The following is a 19,345-nucleotide window of genomic DNA, read 5'->3' as shown; positions in this document are numbered from 1 at the left end:
TAATAGCTTCTAACATTTTCCCTATGGCAGATGTTAAGCTAGCTGGCCTATAACTTCCTGTCTCCCTCCCTTTTTGAATAAGGGAGTTACATTGCTATTTTTCAATCTAATGGAACCTTCCCCAAATCTAGGGAATTTTGGAAAATTAAAACCAACGCATCAACTATTTCACTAGCCACTTTTTTCAAGAGCCTAGGATGAAGTTCATCAGGACCTGGGGATTTGTCAGCCCCACAGCTCCAACAATTTGCTCAATACCACTTCTCTGTGATTGCAATTTTCCCTCCATTCCATTTCCTGATTTACAGCTTTTTTTTTAGGATGTTACTTTTATCTTCTATAGTGAAAACTGATGCAAAGTACCTATTCATCTGTCAACTCATTTTCCATTATTAATTCCCCAAACTCACTTTCTATAGGACCAACACTCACTTTAACTCTTTTATGTAAATAGCTATAGAAACTCTTACTATCTGTCTTTATATTTCCAGCTAGTTTTCTCTCATACTCTAATTTTTCTCTCCTTATTAATCTTTTTGTCATCCTTTGCTGTTCTTTATATTTTGTCCAATTTTCTGACCTGCCGTCCATCTTTGCGCAATTTGATGGAGGTTAACAAGGACCAAGGTGACTGGGAATTGTAGCTGGATGATTCTGCTGTCTCTCAGCACAGCAGCATGTGTCAGGCCTCCAGCTGATCCCTCACTACCATTGCACTACTGGCAGTCTGACCTCATGTAAAGAAAGCACAGATAGAAGTCAGCAGAATTGCATAAAAACTTTTTAAAATGGTTTCTTACCTGCATGAAGCCTTCCAGACCAGTATTAGGAATGCCTCAGCTGATCCTGTATTCCTTTCTCTGTGTAACATACCCCAAATGCAGCAGTAGTACTGGTGAGCTGCTTTGCCACTGACTCTCCCTCACACATATGCAAATAAGGTCAGTAGGAACTCAGTGAGTAGATTATAAAAGTGCTAAAAAGGTGCAAGGACTCTGGGGTGTGTTTTAAAAGTGTCCAAGCAAGTTTCTAGCTATTCTATCTGAATTTCCTCCACCATTCCTGCACAGTATGCTGGAAATGAGATGAGCTAATGTAGCACTGAGCAGGGCAAAAGCTGGGACCTTCTTCCTTGGTGTAGTTTGCTAACACCCTGGATGCAACATTTAGCCACTGTGTGAGCTTCATGGTGGAGGCAGATTTTGGAAATTGCACTTTAAACTAACTGGTCAAAGTCGAGAGAATGTTTCTTCCAATTATATATGCAATCCCGAAACTGAAGATCATCCAGTGATTCACTCCTTACTTGCACAGAGTGAAAATGAAACAAAGAGCAGACTAGAAACATTTTTTTAAAAGACATATTTATTATCCTCACTTTTTCTCCTTTCTTGGCTGCTCCAATATCACCATTGATCCCAGCCTCTGGTCAAGGTGGCTGATGGTTGCAGGATCTAGGGGTGGTGGGCTAGCGTACTAGGTATTGGATATTCAGGTGAGTGATGTCTACAAATTTCTTCCTTATGGACAGTAAATTTTTGGAGGCATGTCGCCAAACTGTTAAAGAAATGTTACTTGGTGGTCCTCCCTGCTGGTTCACAAAGTCCGAAAATTCCTCCCTTGCACTGAGTTTCTCTACTGATCACAATCTGACAGTTACACAGGCAGAGCATTTGCCACACAGCAGCAGTCTAGTATTGACCCAGTGTGGTAGGGTGAATAGCAGGCTTCTGCATTAATGCAACTCAAGCTGGTTGTGCTGGATGGTTAGTTTGTTGGAACCATTCGCTTTCCCATAGTGCCATCAGCAGTGGACCAAACTCACCTAACACAGACCTGACTTTAGCATTTGACTCCCAGCGACTGTCAGATGATTGATAGTGTAAAAAAGACAATGAGCATAGGAAAAAACTTAAGCCTGCAGTAATGAGCACTGATACAGAGTGTTACAGGGCAGTTGAGGTAACACAGGGAATAAATAGTACTGTAATAAGATAGCCATCAGCTCTGCCAACAGAATGAGCAATATGGAATTTGTTTTTAAAATATTTTGCTACCATCATCAAATCTGTTGCTAATTGTATCTTTTAAGATGTTGAAACTTAAAACTTGAGAACCAGAATCAGCTGGAGCATACTAGAACTTACTGGGCAGGATCTTTAGGTTGGCGAGTGGGCCCCGCCCCCCCCCGACGCGTAAAATGACGCGGGATGACATCGGGCGGAACTCCCAATGTCACCCTGTGTTATTTCAATTTTCAGGTCTATTGAGGCCATTGACAAAGTCATTAACCTCATTAATGGACCTGCCTGTCCAACCTTAATGTTGGCGGGCAGGCTAGGAGCCCTGGTGGGCTTCAGAAAAAGCATGAAACCTCATCCACGGGTGGGATGAGGTTTCATGAGGGTTTTTAAAAATTTAATAAATGTTTGATTTAAAGTGATGGGCATGTCCCAACTCATATGACAATGTCACATGAGGGGACATGTCAGGGAAATTTTGTTTTTGTACCTTTACCATTTTTACATTTGGAGCCAATCTCCCTGAGGCAGCACTTAGCCTCAGGGAGATGAGTGTGCTCTTTCGCGCGCATGCATGAAAGAGCGCATTCTTGGCTGAGGGAATCCCCCCTGCCCGCACAGGGAGGGCATAGTGCTTCCTGGCAGACATCACACTGGGCGGGCCTTAATTGGTCTGCCCACGTAAAATGGTGGCGCACCCCTGATCAGGGGCGCCGATCGGAGGCATGCCTGCACGTGCCTGTTCCTGCACTCCCCCCCCAAAGGGGAAAATTCTTCTCACTGTGTTGTACGGTGCTGAGTAGCGGGGGACAGGGTGGAGAGCTAAAGCATGAAGAGGTGGGGGGAGAGGGCTCCGACTAATACTCATCTTTAACTTTTTAAAAAGATGTTGATAGCACAACTGAATTTTACCACAAGTTAAAATTGAAATTTGGAAAAAAAAATATCACACCACATGGGTCAAAAAGCATGCTAATCACCGTGGTTTACAATTTTTTTCACTCCATATCATATAAATAATGGAGATAATATAGAAAAGGGTACCATATACAGCAGGTGTCTCACCTGTAGTGTTGCAAAGTGTCACCCAACTAACTCAAGCATATTAACAGGTCTCAAGCTAAGCAACAGTCATGAGTATAAATTCCTCAACACTTCACTTTTCAATTTGAAATGAAACAAAATCCTGCAATAATAGCTACCAGAACAGAGATCCTGGCGTGAGGCTTGTGGGATTATCTTCACATGGTGTGTAACCACAAGCGTACCAGAGATTAAGACTGTTCAAAGATGCATCAAATAAAATACATTTATCATCCTTGCAAATACTTTTAAAATGCATGTTCTTGTTTTCAATTGTAATATTTTCAATTAAAATAGAAAGGTGACCCAAATCCAGCAGCATCTATGAAGTTCAAGAACAACTAAGCAAGACAACAACCCCTGCCGGTTAGATCCCTCAAAGATCGAAGGTCACTCAAGAAGTTGACGTAACAGCATGAAAGCCACCTAAAGAGAGAAAGCAGATGATTAGTGTTTCCGTGACTGAGCTCCTTTGTCATACAACTATCACTATCACCTGGTCACAGATCCAAATTGCTCCTTACATTCAGATCCAACCTATAAGATGGTCAGATCCAAATATTTGTATATTTACCATAAGCAGCCATACTTACAATCCCCTTCCACCACTCTCCCCTTCCAATGAACCACTGAGAAAAGGCACTTTCTCCTGTAGTGTTAACCTATTCAGACATGTAGCTAACACGCTTGGCCACAGTCTCATTTTCAGCTGATTGTGTCAGCCATGGCTGAATGGGTAAAACTCTAACCTTTGAATCAGAAGGTTTTTGATCCAAGCCCCGCTCCAGTGACTTGAGCATAAAATATAGGCTGATTCTAATACAGAACTGAGGGAGTGCTGCACTATTAAAGGTGCTTTCCTTTTGGATGACTCTTAAACTGAGGCCCTATCTGTCCTCTCAGATGAACACTAAAGGTCCTATCGCGCTTTCGGAACATAAAAAAAGTTCTCCTCAGTGTCCTGGTCAATATTAATCCCTCAACCAATGTCACCAAACAGATTATGTGGTCATTATCTCATTGCTTATTATGGGACCTTGCTGTATACAAATCAGCCAAATTACAATAGTGACAACATTTCATTAAGTATGTTCTGAGGTCATGAAAGGCACTCTATAAATGCAAGTCTTTTCTTTTCAACTAGGACATCAATGAGTGTGTGTTATAACTAGTCCCAGCCCCAAGAAATAAACCAGAAAAGGTTAAAATTACACAGTGGTTAGAATGGTGAATTCTCTGCTGCCATTGTTATTGAAGTTTATTAATTCTTTCACAAGGAAATGATAATTGCTTAAAGTAGAATATCAAAAATATGAGAAGCGTGCAGCAGCATAACTGAAGAAAAACAAACTGGTTCAAAAGGCTTAATGGCCTATTTTTGTGCTGAAACTTTCAATGATTCAATTGAGCTTAGGCCAAGTGCAAGTTGGTGATAGGGGAAAAGCACTAAACAATTCATCCAGTCCAGGCCTTTTTCTGATAACTGGCTGAGAGGCAACTTGTGAACTTCCTCCAGAAAATATTGCTAGCTTCTGAGTAACAAGGTCAAGCTGAATAATTTACATTTGAATACTTGTTTGGAAATGGAACTTACCCCAGACTGAGCAAAGTCTAGTCAGAGGAATACGGGTTTTTGTACTGCAGCACATCATCCCTGTAATAGACAGAGCACACACACCAATTTATAGCACTTCAACAAAAAGTAACAAAATTCTATAACGGATAACCACATCAAGAATCTACCTCTGCCTCAATCTTCAACTCCTTATTTGGGCCAACGAACATTTCATGCATACCTTTTTTTGTATTAGAGATAGAAATGTTCACAGTTATATTCAAAAAGAAAAGGAATAAAAACAAAACACTCCATTCTCATGGCTATGTTGGAAAAAACAGATTATCCTGCTGAAGGCTCCAGAGTTGACCACAGCCAAATAACTTAGGAAGGGGAATCCAAGAAAGCAAGAAAATGGCAGATTTGGATTTAACTTCTGGAAGGAGACTTCAAGGGTATGAAAGTGCCTTTGTATACTACATACAATAAAATCATAAATAGGCTATTTATAAATAGGATTTCACAAGGGGCATTCAATGGGATGGAATGATTACCGGGGTATCCTTTCATGAAGTGGCGCACATAGGGAATGGACCATGGGAAATTACATGTGTGGAGTGCCAAATTGCAGAATTTTCCCTAAAGTAAACAGAAGAAATCAAAACTGTAACCATAAATAAATGTTTTGCCCACTGCCTTGTAGTGGAGCATTCTGCCATTATGAAGAGGTCCATTTATGAAACACCCAAAACTGTAGGATGATAGGGAAGTGCAATGCCAGGGAAGTGCAATGCCAGTGATTGTGAGCTGCAATCCTTTACCTAGGTGGAGTTTCAAGTTGTGGAGCAGGTGGTGCCCGTCTTACTCTAATAAATTCTGAGCGCTCCCTGTTGTGATCTAGTGTCTCCTGGACAGCTTGCTCTGGTAAGACAAAAAAAAGAAATTGACATCTATTCTTAGATTCACATTTTCTAATAAATCATGCAACACAGGCTCAAGCACCAAAGTAAATTGCTTAACACATTTAAAAGCTCCATGTACTTTTAACAATTAGACATTATAGGTACGTTACATTGTAGGTCTAGGGTAGTATATTTACTCTAACTCACCAATCTGTTCCATTATATTTTGCGTTGCAGTAGCTGCAGGTAGATGCTCCAGGATTTCACTCCCCTACAAAACAAAGATAGTGTTTGTAATGCAAGATTACTATTTGATCTGCTCTGTAGGTCTGTCTTCTTTACTTTTACACAAACCAGCATTACTTGCACTCTTCCCCCATTCCAATTACTTGGCTAAGAGAAATGAAACACACAGACCCTTAAGAATGTATCCAATTTCCTTTTAACGATTGCTGTTAAGTTTGCTTCCAATATTCTTAGAGGCAGCACGTTCTAGAGCATAACCCGAGTAGGAAAATAATCCTAAAGTCACCTATTGTTATTTTGCCAATCATCTTAAATCTGTGTTCTCTGTTTACCTCCCTTCTGGCTCTAGAAACAGTTTCTCCTTATTCAATCTACCAAAACCATTCATGATTTTGAACACCTCTATCAAATCTCCTCTTAATCTTATTTGCTCTAACAACAACCCTAGCTTCTCCAGTCTCTTCATATAAGTGCCCCAACTCCAGTACCATTCTAGTCAATCTCCTGCACCCTCTCTAAGGCCTTGACATGCTTCCTAAAGCATGTTGCTAAAATTGGGGCCAGCCAGTGTTTCATAACAGTTTAACGTAACTTCCTTGCTTTTATAGCCTAAGTCTCTATTTATTTGAACAAGGATCCTATGTGTTTTTTTTAAAAAACAGCCTTCTCAACTTGCCCTGCTACTTTCAAAGATCTGTATACATACAGATAAAAACAAAAAACTGCGGACGCTGGAAATCCAAAACAAAAACAGAATTACCTGGAATAACTCAGCAGGTCTGGCAGCATCGGCGGAGAAGAAAAAAGTTGACGTTTCAAGTCCTCATGACCCTTCAACAGAACTGAGTGAATCTAAGGAAAGGGGTGAAATATAAGCTGGTTTAAGGTGTGGGGGTGGTGGGGGAGGTGTGGTTGTAGGGACAAGCTCTTATCACTGCTTGCTTGTCCCTACAACCACACCACCACCACCCCCCCCACCTTAAACCAGCTTATATTTCACCCCTCTCCTTAGATACACTCAGTTCTGTTGAAGGGTCATGAGGACTCGAAACGTCAACTCTTTTCTTCTCCGCCGATGCTGCCAGACCTGCTGAGTTTTTCTGTATACATACACCCTGAGATCTCAGTTTCCTGCACCCATTTACAATTGCATCATTTAGCTTTTGCCTCTTCTCATTCTTCCTACCAGGAATGTATCATGAACCCATTTGAATTAAATTTCATCTGCCATGCATCCACCCACACCACCAGATGTCCATGTACTGCTAAAACCTTTTACTATCCTCCTAATTTTGAGTTTCATGTCAAGGTTGTGGTCAGAACCACCACAACTTTCACCCTTGCTTTTATCAGCAACCTACGATGCATCCCATTTGTACCAGGCGATTTTTCTATTTTGAGTACTGTCAACCTTTTAAGTACCAACTCTTTATCTATTTTTATACTTTCTAATATTTCTACTACCTCTTCCTTTACTGTAACATGTGTGGCATCCTTTTCTGTAATGAAGAGGGATATGAAGTACTAGTTTAGTGTCTCTGCCATGTCCTCTGTTTCTACAAGGTGATCTCCTTTATGGCCCATAGTCTGTTCCACCCTTTTACTATTTCTAATGGTTATAATGACTTTTGTGTCTCCTTCACATTACCTGCTAATTTATTCTCATACTCTGTCTGTCCCTTTTATGTAATTTTCAGTTTGCCTCTGTACTTTTGTACTCTGATTGGTCTTCTACGGTATTATGAAGATGGAATTGGTCTTAAACCTCCTTCTTCTGTTTCATTTTAATTCTGTTTCTCAGTAGTTTTATTAGTTTCACATTTAACATGAATGAAACAGTCCAAGAAAATCTTACATCAACAGGAGGTGGTTTTTTTTTGACAGGCACTCATTGTGTAGTCACTAAACACATGACTAATTCCTGAATATAGAAAAAATCTTGTTAATAAGTGTGAAAGTAGACACGTCTGTAAAAAATCTTACTTCTCCTCCGCCATGTCTCCGAGGGTCTATCTGCTCTGAAGGTCCAATCTTGACCTGGTCAATAAACAAAAATTGAGCTTCAATGACAGGCAGAAATATCTTCCAATTTTTGCTTTATTTGTCAAGAAAATGGAAAATCTTTTATTTTTCTAAATTAAAAATAATTCTTCACATATAACCAATATTGCATTTCCACCAGTGCCATGCTTTGAAGAGAGTGCTCGACAGAGTATCGTGCAAACAGTGAAACAGCTTACGATATATGGGTTCAGTAAATATGCCCTATGAGTTAAATAACTTAACATAGATAGATTGAGCCTATGGTCCTAATGCAGAAGGAAATAGTGCATCACTGTTATGGACAGGGATGGGAGAGAGCTATAAACTCTTGTTCCCTTTCCCTTACTGTCCTTAATCAGTGCGTTTTTTTTTGAAAAAGGAAGATGTGTGTGTTTCTTAACCGAGTGTGTGGTCAAGTAGAATAACCAGCAAAAAGCTTTTGTGAGTTTAAATAAATAGGATTATTTATTCGCGCATTCACCCCAAAAGTCTAAACGCTATGTCATTCACTCTCACACATGCAAATGAGAAAAATTATAGGTAAAGAGAATAGTATGCTTTTACAAGTTGTAAACAAAGGAATAGTTCATTGTACGTGTTTGGCTCGTCGTAGGAAAAGCAATTGTTGTGGCTCTTTGAAGAAGGCGTTATCACTCCTGAAGTGTCGTTAAGGTGGTTTCAGTAGCTGGGGTTATATATCAAGATTATTGCAGGATTCCCTTGAAAAGATGGATTTTCAGCAGGTCACAAAGTGAGTCACTTGTAGTTTCCTTACCAGGAGCTCAGGTTTGTAAACTGGTGGACTTTGAAAAGTCATGGCTGGGAGACTTTAAGATGTAGGGTTTAAAAGGTGTGGATATAATTGACTTTTTCTGCAGCTGCTGTTTCTTGTTGTGTTCTCTGTAGACTGACTAGTTTCTCTCTGGTTCTTGGGATAATAGATTTATTATCCGAAGAGAGTTTTGATTAGGTAATCAGCTAATAAATACTTATACTGTCCACCCAGAATGGTTTAAAGCTAGAAGCTATTGCTATGCAATGGAGAGTGGATGGGGGATCTGTTCACTTATTTAGGAATAATAAAAAAGCTGCAGAAGCCAGTTTGAGAATCAAGCTCTGTGCCAGGGAGTCTCGGGTCTATAGATTTTGAGTTTCAGGTGAGCTCGCAAACAATGGCAAGTATATATCCCACAGATGCTTTTGTCTTGGTATGTCCATTCAAAAGGGTCCAAACCAAGGTTATTCACTCAGGAGCTTTCCAGAGACTTGAGGCAAAAATTGCAAAAAGTCTTAGCAATCCTATTGGTGTCCATTTTTTAAAATAAAAGACAGTCCCAGAAAATTATACACTAAGTGTAATCCATTTTTAAAGTTATGAATAGGATAAGCCTTCACTGGGCATGACAATCACAAATAACAAGGTAAAGAATGAACATGACAAGCCATGGGAAGTGTATTTATATCGCACAGTTGGGAAAATCATGTGGACGATCTCAGGTCAAAACATATGATGGGATCAAATCTCTTGCAGTATTTAAGATGGTCACAGGCTTCCTCATGCTTATTCTTTGTTTCGATAAAATAATCTGCCACACTCTTCAGTAAAACTCCCAAACATTGCTACAGTATAGGATATAACTCATAGGGCAGAATTTTGCCCTCGGATGGTGGGCGGGCCCCACCGGCTCAGCAGCAGGCAGACAGCTGACCCTGCCACCATAACATAAGAAACATAAAAAAAAAATTATTAACATGTCCCCCACATGTGACAATGTCACATGAGATGGGACATGTTAATAAAAACTTTTATTAGACTTTTTAAAAACGGCCATGAAACCTCATCCCGCCAGTGGATGAGGTTTCATGCTTTATCAGAAGCCCGCTGGGGCTCCTGGTCTGCCCGCCAGCCTTAAGGTTGGACGGGCAGGTCTTTAATTATCTTAATTAGCCTGTCAATGGCCTCAATTGGCCATTGACAGGTCGGCAGGTGGACAGCTGATTTTGCTGTCCGCCCGCCTTCCTAAAAATTGAAAGGAACTGGGATGACGTCAGGGGTTCCTCCCGTGATCCTGCGTCATTTTCCCGTCGATGAGTGGGCCCCACCCCCAAATCGCCAATGGGAAAATTCAGGCCATAGTGTATTGTCCATTGTATATACAATTTTAAAGGAAGGGTTTTATCAAATAAAACTCCTACCAGAAACAGAAATCATTATTTCTGACTAAAATGCAAAGAGAATTGAATTTTAGGAAAGGAGGACCAAACATCCCCTGAGCCCAAAGTCTCCATGCACCAAAGTCAAGCTTCAGCATTCTGGTGGCCAAACCTCTCTTGTAGTGACTGGGTGCCTGAACTGAATTCCTGAGTATTAAGGCCTTATTAACAGAAACAAGAGACAGGTATCACAAATGCATCTCCATTGCACTTTGCAAATCTTAAAACCATACATTAGCATCTACCAGAAAAAGCAGCCCTAGATTTAACGAAGGTTAGATCAGGTGACAAATGCCTAGTATCTATCCATCCAAAACAATGTAACTATTATATATGCAATAGACTAAGAACCTTTAAGGATTATGAAAACACAGTGATAAAACAAAACCACAAAATGGTGCAACAAAATCAAAGAATGATGAAAACAATTTCTCATGCAGGAAACCAACTGGTGCTGGAGAGCAAGGATAGAAAAGAAGCACTTGCACATATGCAGCATCTTTCAGAGTCTCAGAACATCCTCAAGCACTTTACAGACAATGCAGTACATTTACAGTATAAGCACTTCGTAATGTAAGGAAACACAGCATCCAATCTGTCCACACAAAAGTCCCACAAACAGTAATGTGATGAATGACCAGATAATTTAAAATTGTGACAGTTGAGGGGTAAACATTAGGAGGACACAGGGAGAGCTTCCCTGGTCTTCGATTTGTACCCTGAGATTTTTCACATTCACACGAGAGCATATAAGACTTCGGTTTAATGAATCATCTGAAACATTACACCTCTGATAGTGCAGCAATTCCTCAAGTACTGCACTGAAGTGTCAGCCTGGATTAGTACTTCAACCCCCCACAACCTTCTAGTTCAAAAGGCAAATGTGCTACTCTGAACCAAGGCCAACGGAACAAAAACTGATAGTTGGCCTTAGACTAAGGTTATGGTACAATTAGATGGAGTAAGGCCAGCAAATGCCAGTGTAATTTCCCTCCCTTTCCCACTCTCCACATAGGGATGGGTGGTAACTTATAGTTGTGTGTAGAGATTCAACAAATTAGGAAAAACAGCTTTTCAATATACTAATTAAATGTGGCACCATGCCACAATTATTGTAAGACTGTAAAGAGGCCTCAAGACATTTGTATTTTAATATTGAAATTACTGCACGAAAGCTTTGAAAGCAGATACGAACAAAATAAGCACAACTACTTCAGCGTAGGACATTTCATCAATCATGAAGGTGTCTTGTTTCTGCTGCATTACTACCAACTTGTTAATTTTTTGTCTCTAATATTGATGTCAAGCCCTGATGGTTGCTTGCATGTACTTGGATCTGAACATAACTTCTGTCTGACACCAACATGTTTGCCATAAGTCTGGTAATAGTTTTTGTCTGGGCTATGAAACCAGTTAGTCATTAGAATAAATGGGCTTGATTCTCCCTCTGGGGTGGGATTCAGAAGTCAGGATGTTTTTGGTTCCCAAACCTACTCTGAGAGGGTGAAAGTGACTCACTAGAATTTTCATAGGGGTGTCCTTTTAATTGGATGGAGACAAGCTCTCTGTTCAATTAAAGGCAATGGGTGGGTACTTGAAGCTGGAGGACAAATTAGAGGCCTTCCAGTTTGAAAGGTCACTTTGAAAGGAGCAAACTGCTACCATGGATGGTAAAAAGTAGCTTCAACATGAAGGTGATGGGACATCAGTCTACAGGATGGACTGTGGCTGCTCCTAAAGCAGACAGCCAGGGAAGGCCTCCCGGCCTGCTGGGAGCACTGGCCTCCCACCAGGTGCCCACCTCCAGACACCTAAACTGGCTCCTGCTGGTGTGGGAGCCTAGAGACTGATGGGAAAATTCCCTTTGACCTCTTTTAGTTATAACAAGGGATGGTATCATAGTGGTAATGTTACTAGATGTTGAGCCCGGACTAATACTCCAGAGATGAGACATGAATCTCATTATTGAATGGTCATGAAACTACCAGATTGGCTTAAAAATCCATCTGGTTCACTTATCACCTTCTGGGGAGGAAATCTGTCATTTTTACCCAGTCTGGTCCACATGTGATTCTAGATTCACAGCAATGTGGTTTACTTTGAACTGTCCTCTGAAATGGCCTAGCAAGTAGGCAACTCACTAATACTTGCTCAAGAGCAATTTGGGATGGACAATAAATGCTGGCCTTTCCAGCAAAGCTCACATCCCAAGAACAAATTGGACTTAACTTGACTCTTAATGAGCCTAATTGGCTACCCACCATATGTGGGCAGGTAACCTTGCTGACCCCAATCCCACACCCTCAAGATGGCCCAGAAGCAGGATGGAGCCTAGGAATTGGCTGGCAGGGATAAATTTTGGCTCTGCCTGCTTCTGATCCCAGGCCAAAAATCCAGTCCAATAGGCCTGAACTCCACAGAGGCTATGACTGCAACTGGAAAACATCGCTCCACAAATTAGCAGGAAACCAGCATCACAGAAAGCTATAACAGATATACGAGGGACATAAAATTTCACAACATGAAACATTTATAATATAAAAAAGTTGAAAAATAATGGCAATCGTGAAAGTACCAACAGCAATGTAACAGAAGATGAAACACATACACAATGGGGAGAATTTTCTCCCTGTCTGGGGGTGTTGGATGGGAGCAGGCGATCGGCTGGGCACCACCATTTTACGTGGGCAGGGAATTAAGACCCACTCAATGTGACTCACACCTGGAAGCACTGAGCGCTCCCTGTGCAGGTGGGGGTGGAGGAGGCTGAGTCAGTGCCTTTGCTCTTTCGTACATATGCGTGAAAGAGCACAGAAATCTCCCTGAGGCACAGAGCTGCCTCTGGGTGATTAGTTTGATTTTTAAAAATTTTGGTAAAGAAAAAAAAGAATTTTTAAGACATGTCCCCTCATGTGACAGTGTCACATGAGCTGGGACATGTCAATGAACTTAATAAAAACTTTAATTCAATTTATAAACACTTCATGAAACCTCATCTCACCCATGGATGTGGTTTCATGATAAATGCGAAGGCTGCCTGGGCCCTTCGCCTACCCGCCAGCCTTAAGGTTGAACAGGCAGCTCCGTTAATTAGTTTAATTGATAATTAAATGGCCTTAATGGGCCTTTGACAGCTCGGCGGGCGGGCAGCCGACTCCGGTACGTGCCTGCTGAACTGAAGATCTGAATGACGCGCAGTGACGTCGGGACGCATAACTGCCCGCCCCCCGACCCGAAGATTCTGGCCAATGTGTTTTATCTTTATTCCTTAAATAAAGAGGAGTTGAATAGTGCCCAAGACCTTTTACATCTACGAGCAGGTAGACAGAGCCTTAAGCTAATCACTCATCAACAAGGTGGTGCCTCCAACAGTGCAGTACTACCTCAGTACTACAGTGAAGGATTAATTTAGATTATGTGTTCATCCCTATAGTTGGACTTGAACCCACAAATTTCTGGTTCAGAGAGGCAGATGTTGCCAAAATGACACTAAAGTACTGGAATCCAACACCACTTCCCATTTTTTTGACGGAAACAATTTTGAGAAATGGTAGCAGTTGCAGCTAAGAAACATATGAAGATTGTTCAGGCAGTCAGAATCTTGGAAGAGGAAAAAAGACAACAGTTGGCATTTTTTTTATTCGTTCATAGTGTGTGAACACTAAGCCAGCAATTATTGCCCATCTCCAAACTGCCCTCGAGAAGGTGTTGGTGAGCTGCCTTCTTGAACCGCTGCAGTCCATGTGATGTAATACCCATGTTGCTGTTACGGAGGGAATTCCAGGATTTTGACCCAGCGACAGTGAAGAAACGGCGATATAGTTCAAAGTCAGGTGGTGTACCCATGAGTCTACTGCCCTTGTCCTTCTATGGTAGTGGTTCTGGTTTTGGAAGGTGCTGAGGAGGCTTGGTGAGTCCCCTGTGTTGAAATAATTTCAAATTTGGTTTCTGGTTTTTATTTTCTAACAGGTGCTGGAGACAGAACACCAACATGTCCCTCTGGTGGATAGTCCGATCTCCGCTGTTACTCATCACTGTAAGACTCTATTTCCAGTTAAAGTGTTCCTTCCCATACCGAGGCAGTGAGATTACACATTCTCACTGCGTGTTATACACAGGCCACTATAACAACAACTTGTATTTATATAGTGCCGTTCTCGTAATTAAACCTCCAAAGGCACTTCACAGAAGTATTATGAAACAAAATTTGACAATGAGGTAGATATTAGGTGATAAAAACAAAAAAACTGCGGATGCTGGAAATCCAAAACAAAAACAAAAACAGAATTACCTGGAAAAACTCAGCAGGTCTGGCAGCATCGACGGAGAAGAAAAGAGTTGACGTTTCGAGTCCTCATGACCCTTCGACAGAGGTCATGAGGACTCGAAACGTCAACTCTTTTCTTCTCCGCCGATGCTGCCAGACCTGCTGAGTTTTTCCAGGTAATTCTGTTTTTGTTTCTGTTTTAGATATTAGGTGAGATGGCCAAAAGCTTGGACAAAATGATAGATTTTAAGAAGTGCCTTAAAGGGGGAAAGTGAGATAGAGGGGCAAAGAGATTTAGGGAGGGAATTTCAGAGCTTAGGTGCTCGGAAACGAAGGCATAGCCACCAATGGTAGAGCAATTAAAACCCGGGGTGTTCAAAAGACCAGAGTTCAAGTAGAGCAGATATCTCAAGAGGGTTGTGGAGCAGAAGATTACAAAGATAGGTAAGGTCATAGGAGGATTCCAAAACAATGCTGAGGATTTTCAGATTGAGGCATTACTTAACTGGGAGCCAATGTAGATCAGTGAGCACAGGGGTGATGGATGTACTTGGTGCGAGTAAGGACATGAATAACAGCATTTTTAATGGTCTCAAGTATATGAAGAGTAGAACGCAAGAGGCCAGCCAGGACCATGTTGGAATGGTCAAGTCTAAATGTAACAAAGGCATAAATGAGGGTTTCAGCAACAGATGAGCTGAGACAGGTATGGAGTTAAGTGACGTTATAGAGGTGGAAATAGGTGGTCTCAGTGATGGAATCAGTATGAGGTTGAAAGTTCATCCTGAGGTCAAATTTGGCATCAAGTGTACAGGAAAGGGTTAACATCAGATGCATACATGATGCTGACGTAATGATGATGTCAGATCATGAGACAGAGATCTGGAAGGAGGAGAAGCTCCCACCTTGTGTAGAGGTCCAAATGTGTAAATATTTGCTGTAAATAAAAGGTAATGGTTTTGAGAATCTACAGACTCGAGCAGCACACTTTGGGAGAATAGACAATCCCCAAAACCCCCCGTCTAGACAACAACACAAAACTTGGTGGCAGCAAATAAAAGACTCAGTGAACCTGAAACAGAAGATACAGGGCTGGCAAGAAAAGAAATAAAAACAGAAAATGCTGGAAAAACTCAGCAGACCCTTGAAAGGTGGTACACACTGTGCCACTGTGCAGTTGTGGTGGAAGCAGTGAATGTTTGTGGATGAGGTACCAATCAAGCATGTTGCTTTGTCCTAGCTGGTGTCAAGCTCCTTGAGTGTTGTTGGAGCTGCACTCACCCAAGCAAATGGACAGTGTTCCATCACACCCGATTTGTGCCTTGTAGATGGTGGGCAGGTTTTGTGGAGTCAGGAGCTGAACTACTTTTCGCAGGATTACTAGCCTCTGACCTGCTCTTGTAGTATTTATATGGCTAGTTGTTTGGTTTCTGGTCAATGGTAGAACCCCCAGGATGTTAATCGTGAGAGATTCAGCAATGGTAAAGCCATTGAATGTCATGGGGCAATGGGTAGATGCTCTCTTGCTGGAGATGGTCCTTGCCTGGTACTTGTGTGGCATGAATGTTACTTACCATTTGTTAGCCCAAGCCTGGATGTTGACCAGGTCTTGCTGCATTTGGACAAGGACTGCTTCAGTATTTGATGAGTTGTGAATGGTGCTGAACATAATGTGCAATCATCAGCAAACATCTCCACTTCTGACCTTATGATGGAAGGAAGGTCATTGATGAAATAAAGATGAAGATGTTTGGGCCTAGGACACTACCCTGAAGAACTTCCGCAGAGATGTCCTGCAATTGAGATGATTGATCTTAAACAACCACAACCATCTTCCTCTATGTTAGGTATGACTCCAACCAGCAGAGAGCTTTCCTCTTGATTCCCATTGACTCCAGTTTTGCTAGGGATCCTTGATGCCACATTTGGTCAAATGTTGCCTTGTTGTCAAGGGCAGTCACTCTCATCTCACCTCTGGAGTTCAGCTCTTTTGTCCATGTTTGAACCAAGGCTGTAATGAGGTCAGGAGCTAAGTGGTGGAACACAAACTGAGCATTAGCAAACAGGTTATTGCTAAGCAAATGCCGCTTGATAGCACTGTTGGTGACTCCTTCCATCGCTTTATTGATGATCAAGAGTAGACTGAAGGGTGGTAATTGGATTTGTCCTCCTTCTTGTGTACAAGGCATACCTGGGCAATTTTCCACTTTGCTGGGTAGATGCCAATGATGTAGGTGTACTGGAACAGCTTGGCTAGGGGCGCAGCAAGTTCTGGAGCACAAGTCTTCAGTACTATTGCCAGAATATTGTCAGGCCCCACAGCCTTTGCAGTGTTCAGTGCCTTCAGCCATTTTTTGATATCACGTGGAGCGAATCGAACTGGCTGAAGACTGGCATCCCCCCTCCAGAGGGGGCTGAGATAGATCATCCACTCAACACTTCCTGCTGAAGAGTGCTGCAAATGCTTCAGCCTTATCTTTAGCACTGGTGTGCTGGGCTCCCCCATCATCGAGGGTGGGGATATCTGTGGAGCCTCCTCCTCCAGTGAGTTGTTTAATTGTCTGGCAGGACTGCAGTCTTAGATCTGAGCTGTTGGTTGTGGAATCCCTTAGTTGTCTATCGCTTGCTGCTTATGCTGTTTGGATGCAAGTAGTCCTGTGCTGTAGCTTCACCAGGTTGACACATCATTTTTAGGTATGCCTGGTTCTGCTTCTGGTATGGTCTCCAGCACTCTTCATTGATTCCCTGGCTTGGTGGTAATGGTAGAGTAGGAGATATGCCGGGCCATGAGGTTACAGTTACAGATTGTGGTCAAGTACAACTCTGCTGCTGCTGATGGCCCACAGCACCTCATGGTTGCCCAGTCTTGAGTTGCTAGATCTGTTTGAAATCTATCCTACTTAGCACGGTGGTATTGCCACACAACACGATGGAGGGTATTCTCAATGTGAAGACAGGACTTCATCTCCACAGGTGAAGATGAGGTCAAGTATGTTTTTCACTCTTGTTGGTTCCCTCACCACCTTCTGCAGACCCAGTCTAGCAGCTATGTCCTTTAGTACTCAGCCAGCTCAGTCAGTAATGGTGCTACAGAGCCACTCTTGGCACTGGATATTGAAGACCCCACCAGAGTATAGTCTGTGCCCTTGTCACCCTTTTGTGCCTCCTCCAGATGGTGTTCAACATAGATGAATACTGATTCATTAGCTTGGGGAGGGGGCTGGAAGATTGGGTGGGTATGTGGTAATCAGCAGGTTTCCTTGCCCATGTTTGACTTCATGCCATTAGACTTCATGGGGTCCAGAATCAATGTTGAGGACTCCCAGGGCAACCCGCTCCTTGCTGCCTACCACTGTGCCACCACCTCTCCTGGGTCTGTCCAGGGTATACCCAGGGATGTTGATGGTGGTGTCTGGGACATTGCCTGTAAGTTATAGTTCCATGAGTATGATTATGTCAGACTGTTGCTTGACTAGTCTGTGAGACAGCTCTCCCAATTTTGGCACTAGCCCCCAGTTGTTAGTAAGGTGGACTTTGCAGAGTTAGCCGTTGTTGTTTCCAGTGACTAGGTGGATGCTGGGTGGTCGGTCCAGTTCCATTCCTTTCAGGCATTTTTTAGTGGTTTGATACAACTGACTGGCTTGCTTGGCCATTTAAGAGTCAACTACATTGCTATGGGTCTGGAGTCACATGTAGGCCAGATTTCCTTCCTTAAGGGACATTAATGGAATGGATGGGTTTTTTTATGATAATGGTTTCGTGGTCATCATTAGACTTTTAATTCCAGATCTTTAATGAACTCAAATTTCACCATCTGCTGTGATGGGATTCAAACCCAGGTTCCCAGAGCATTACCCTGGGTCTGTTGATTACTAGTTCAGTGACAATACCACCATGCCATTACCTCCCCCATGCACAGTATGAATGGCAATGACATATCAAAGGCAGGTGAAGTTGCACTATCAACCTGTAGTATGTTTCTTCTATAGTTGATACTCTACATATTAGAACAGGTCCATTGTCAACTGAAACAAAATCAAAGGGGAAATGGATTCTGTAGTAAGGTGTGTATAGCTCGGTAAATGTCACAAAGAGGTCTGAGTCTTGCATAGTTTAGCAGCAAGTGTTTATTAACTACTCACAACAATGTACGTTTATGCAGTATAAGGTCTAAGTTAGGCGCTGTCTCCATGCTTGCCTCTACATAAATTTCTGTCCAACACATGGCTGCCCTTGAGACTCAGGTCACGTGTTCCTTTCAATCAGTGTTGATGGTACTGTACAGAGTCCCACATTAACCCTTTCTTTCTATTGCAGACCCTTACAGTACACCTCCCCCAAAGTCTTTGTCCAAAATATTTACAATGCTTAATATAAAAGCAAATTACTGTGAATGCTGGAAATCTGAAATAAAAACAGAAAATGCTGGAAAGACACAGCAAGTCTGGCAGCAATTGTGGAGAAAGTCCGTATGACTCTTCAGAGCTCTGGGGAAGTCATTCGGACTTGAAACGTTAACTCTTTCTCTTTCCACAGATGCTGCCAGACCTGCTGAGTTTTCCCAGCATTTTCTGTATTTACGATGCATTCCTGTGTACCCAACATATTTACATTACTTCTACTACTGCTCCTTCCCCCTTCTCACACCTGTGTTTAAAGGTCAGGAAGCCTGGAGGCTTTATAAATCTTCCAGGTCGTGTCTTTACAACAGTTGGAGGAGTGATAGACTCTTGTACTGGGTAAAGCTTGATGAATCGGAGGTTGTTTTGAATGTGGTCATTTTGGCGTTTAGAAAATAAATTGAAGACGACAATATTAGAAAATAGAGAGAGATTAAGTAAGTTGTATTGGTATTTGTAGGTGTTAAGGGTGAGTTTTAGCTTTAAAGTTTAAGTTTGATTTGTGTTTCTGTATCTGTGTTAAGAAAAGTCAAATTGAGTTTTAGGTTCACTTTTAAAAAGTGCCTGCATTTCTATGGAGGTTTTTTTATGACTGTTGCAGCTGAGGTAAACAA

At 41.9% G+C, this 19,345-nt stretch overlaps 1 protein-coding gene across 2 annotated transcripts in view; it reads right to left on the bottom strand.

The window, feature by feature from the left end:
- Window positions 1-2,731: 2,731 nt before the first annotated feature.
- The window catches only part of LOC121288567, a 48,688-nt gene continuing 32,074 nt past the window's right edge, over window positions 2,732-19,345 (bottom strand). The window contains exons 2-6 of one of the 2 annotated variants that reach the window (XM_041207168.1): window positions 7,791-7,844; window positions 5,769-5,832; window positions 5,481-5,580; window positions 4,699-4,758; window positions 2,732-3,530 (exon numbers count right to left, since the gene is read on the bottom strand). In XM_041207168.1, the coding sequence (XP_041063102.1) occupies window positions 4,716-4,758; window positions 5,481-5,580; window positions 5,769-5,832; window positions 7,791-7,844 (261 nt within the window). In that variant the 3' untranslated portion in view covers window positions 2,732-3,530; window positions 4,699-4,715. The remainder of the gene's footprint in view (window positions 3,531-4,698; window positions 4,759-5,480; window positions 5,581-5,768; window positions 5,833-7,790; window positions 7,845-19,345) is intronic. The other variant, XM_041207170.1, reaches the window with a different exon arrangement.

Source organism: Carcharodon carcharias, chromosome 15 (assembly GCF_017639515.1).
Source record: "Carcharodon carcharias isolate sCarCar2 chromosome 15, sCarCar2.pri, whole genome shotgun sequence".
Taxonomy (NCBI): domain Eukaryota; kingdom Metazoa; phylum Chordata; class Chondrichthyes; order Lamniformes; family Lamnidae; genus Carcharodon; species Carcharodon carcharias.
Note: the sequence above shows the minus strand (reverse complement) of the source record. Positions and strands in the feature narration are given on the sequence as shown.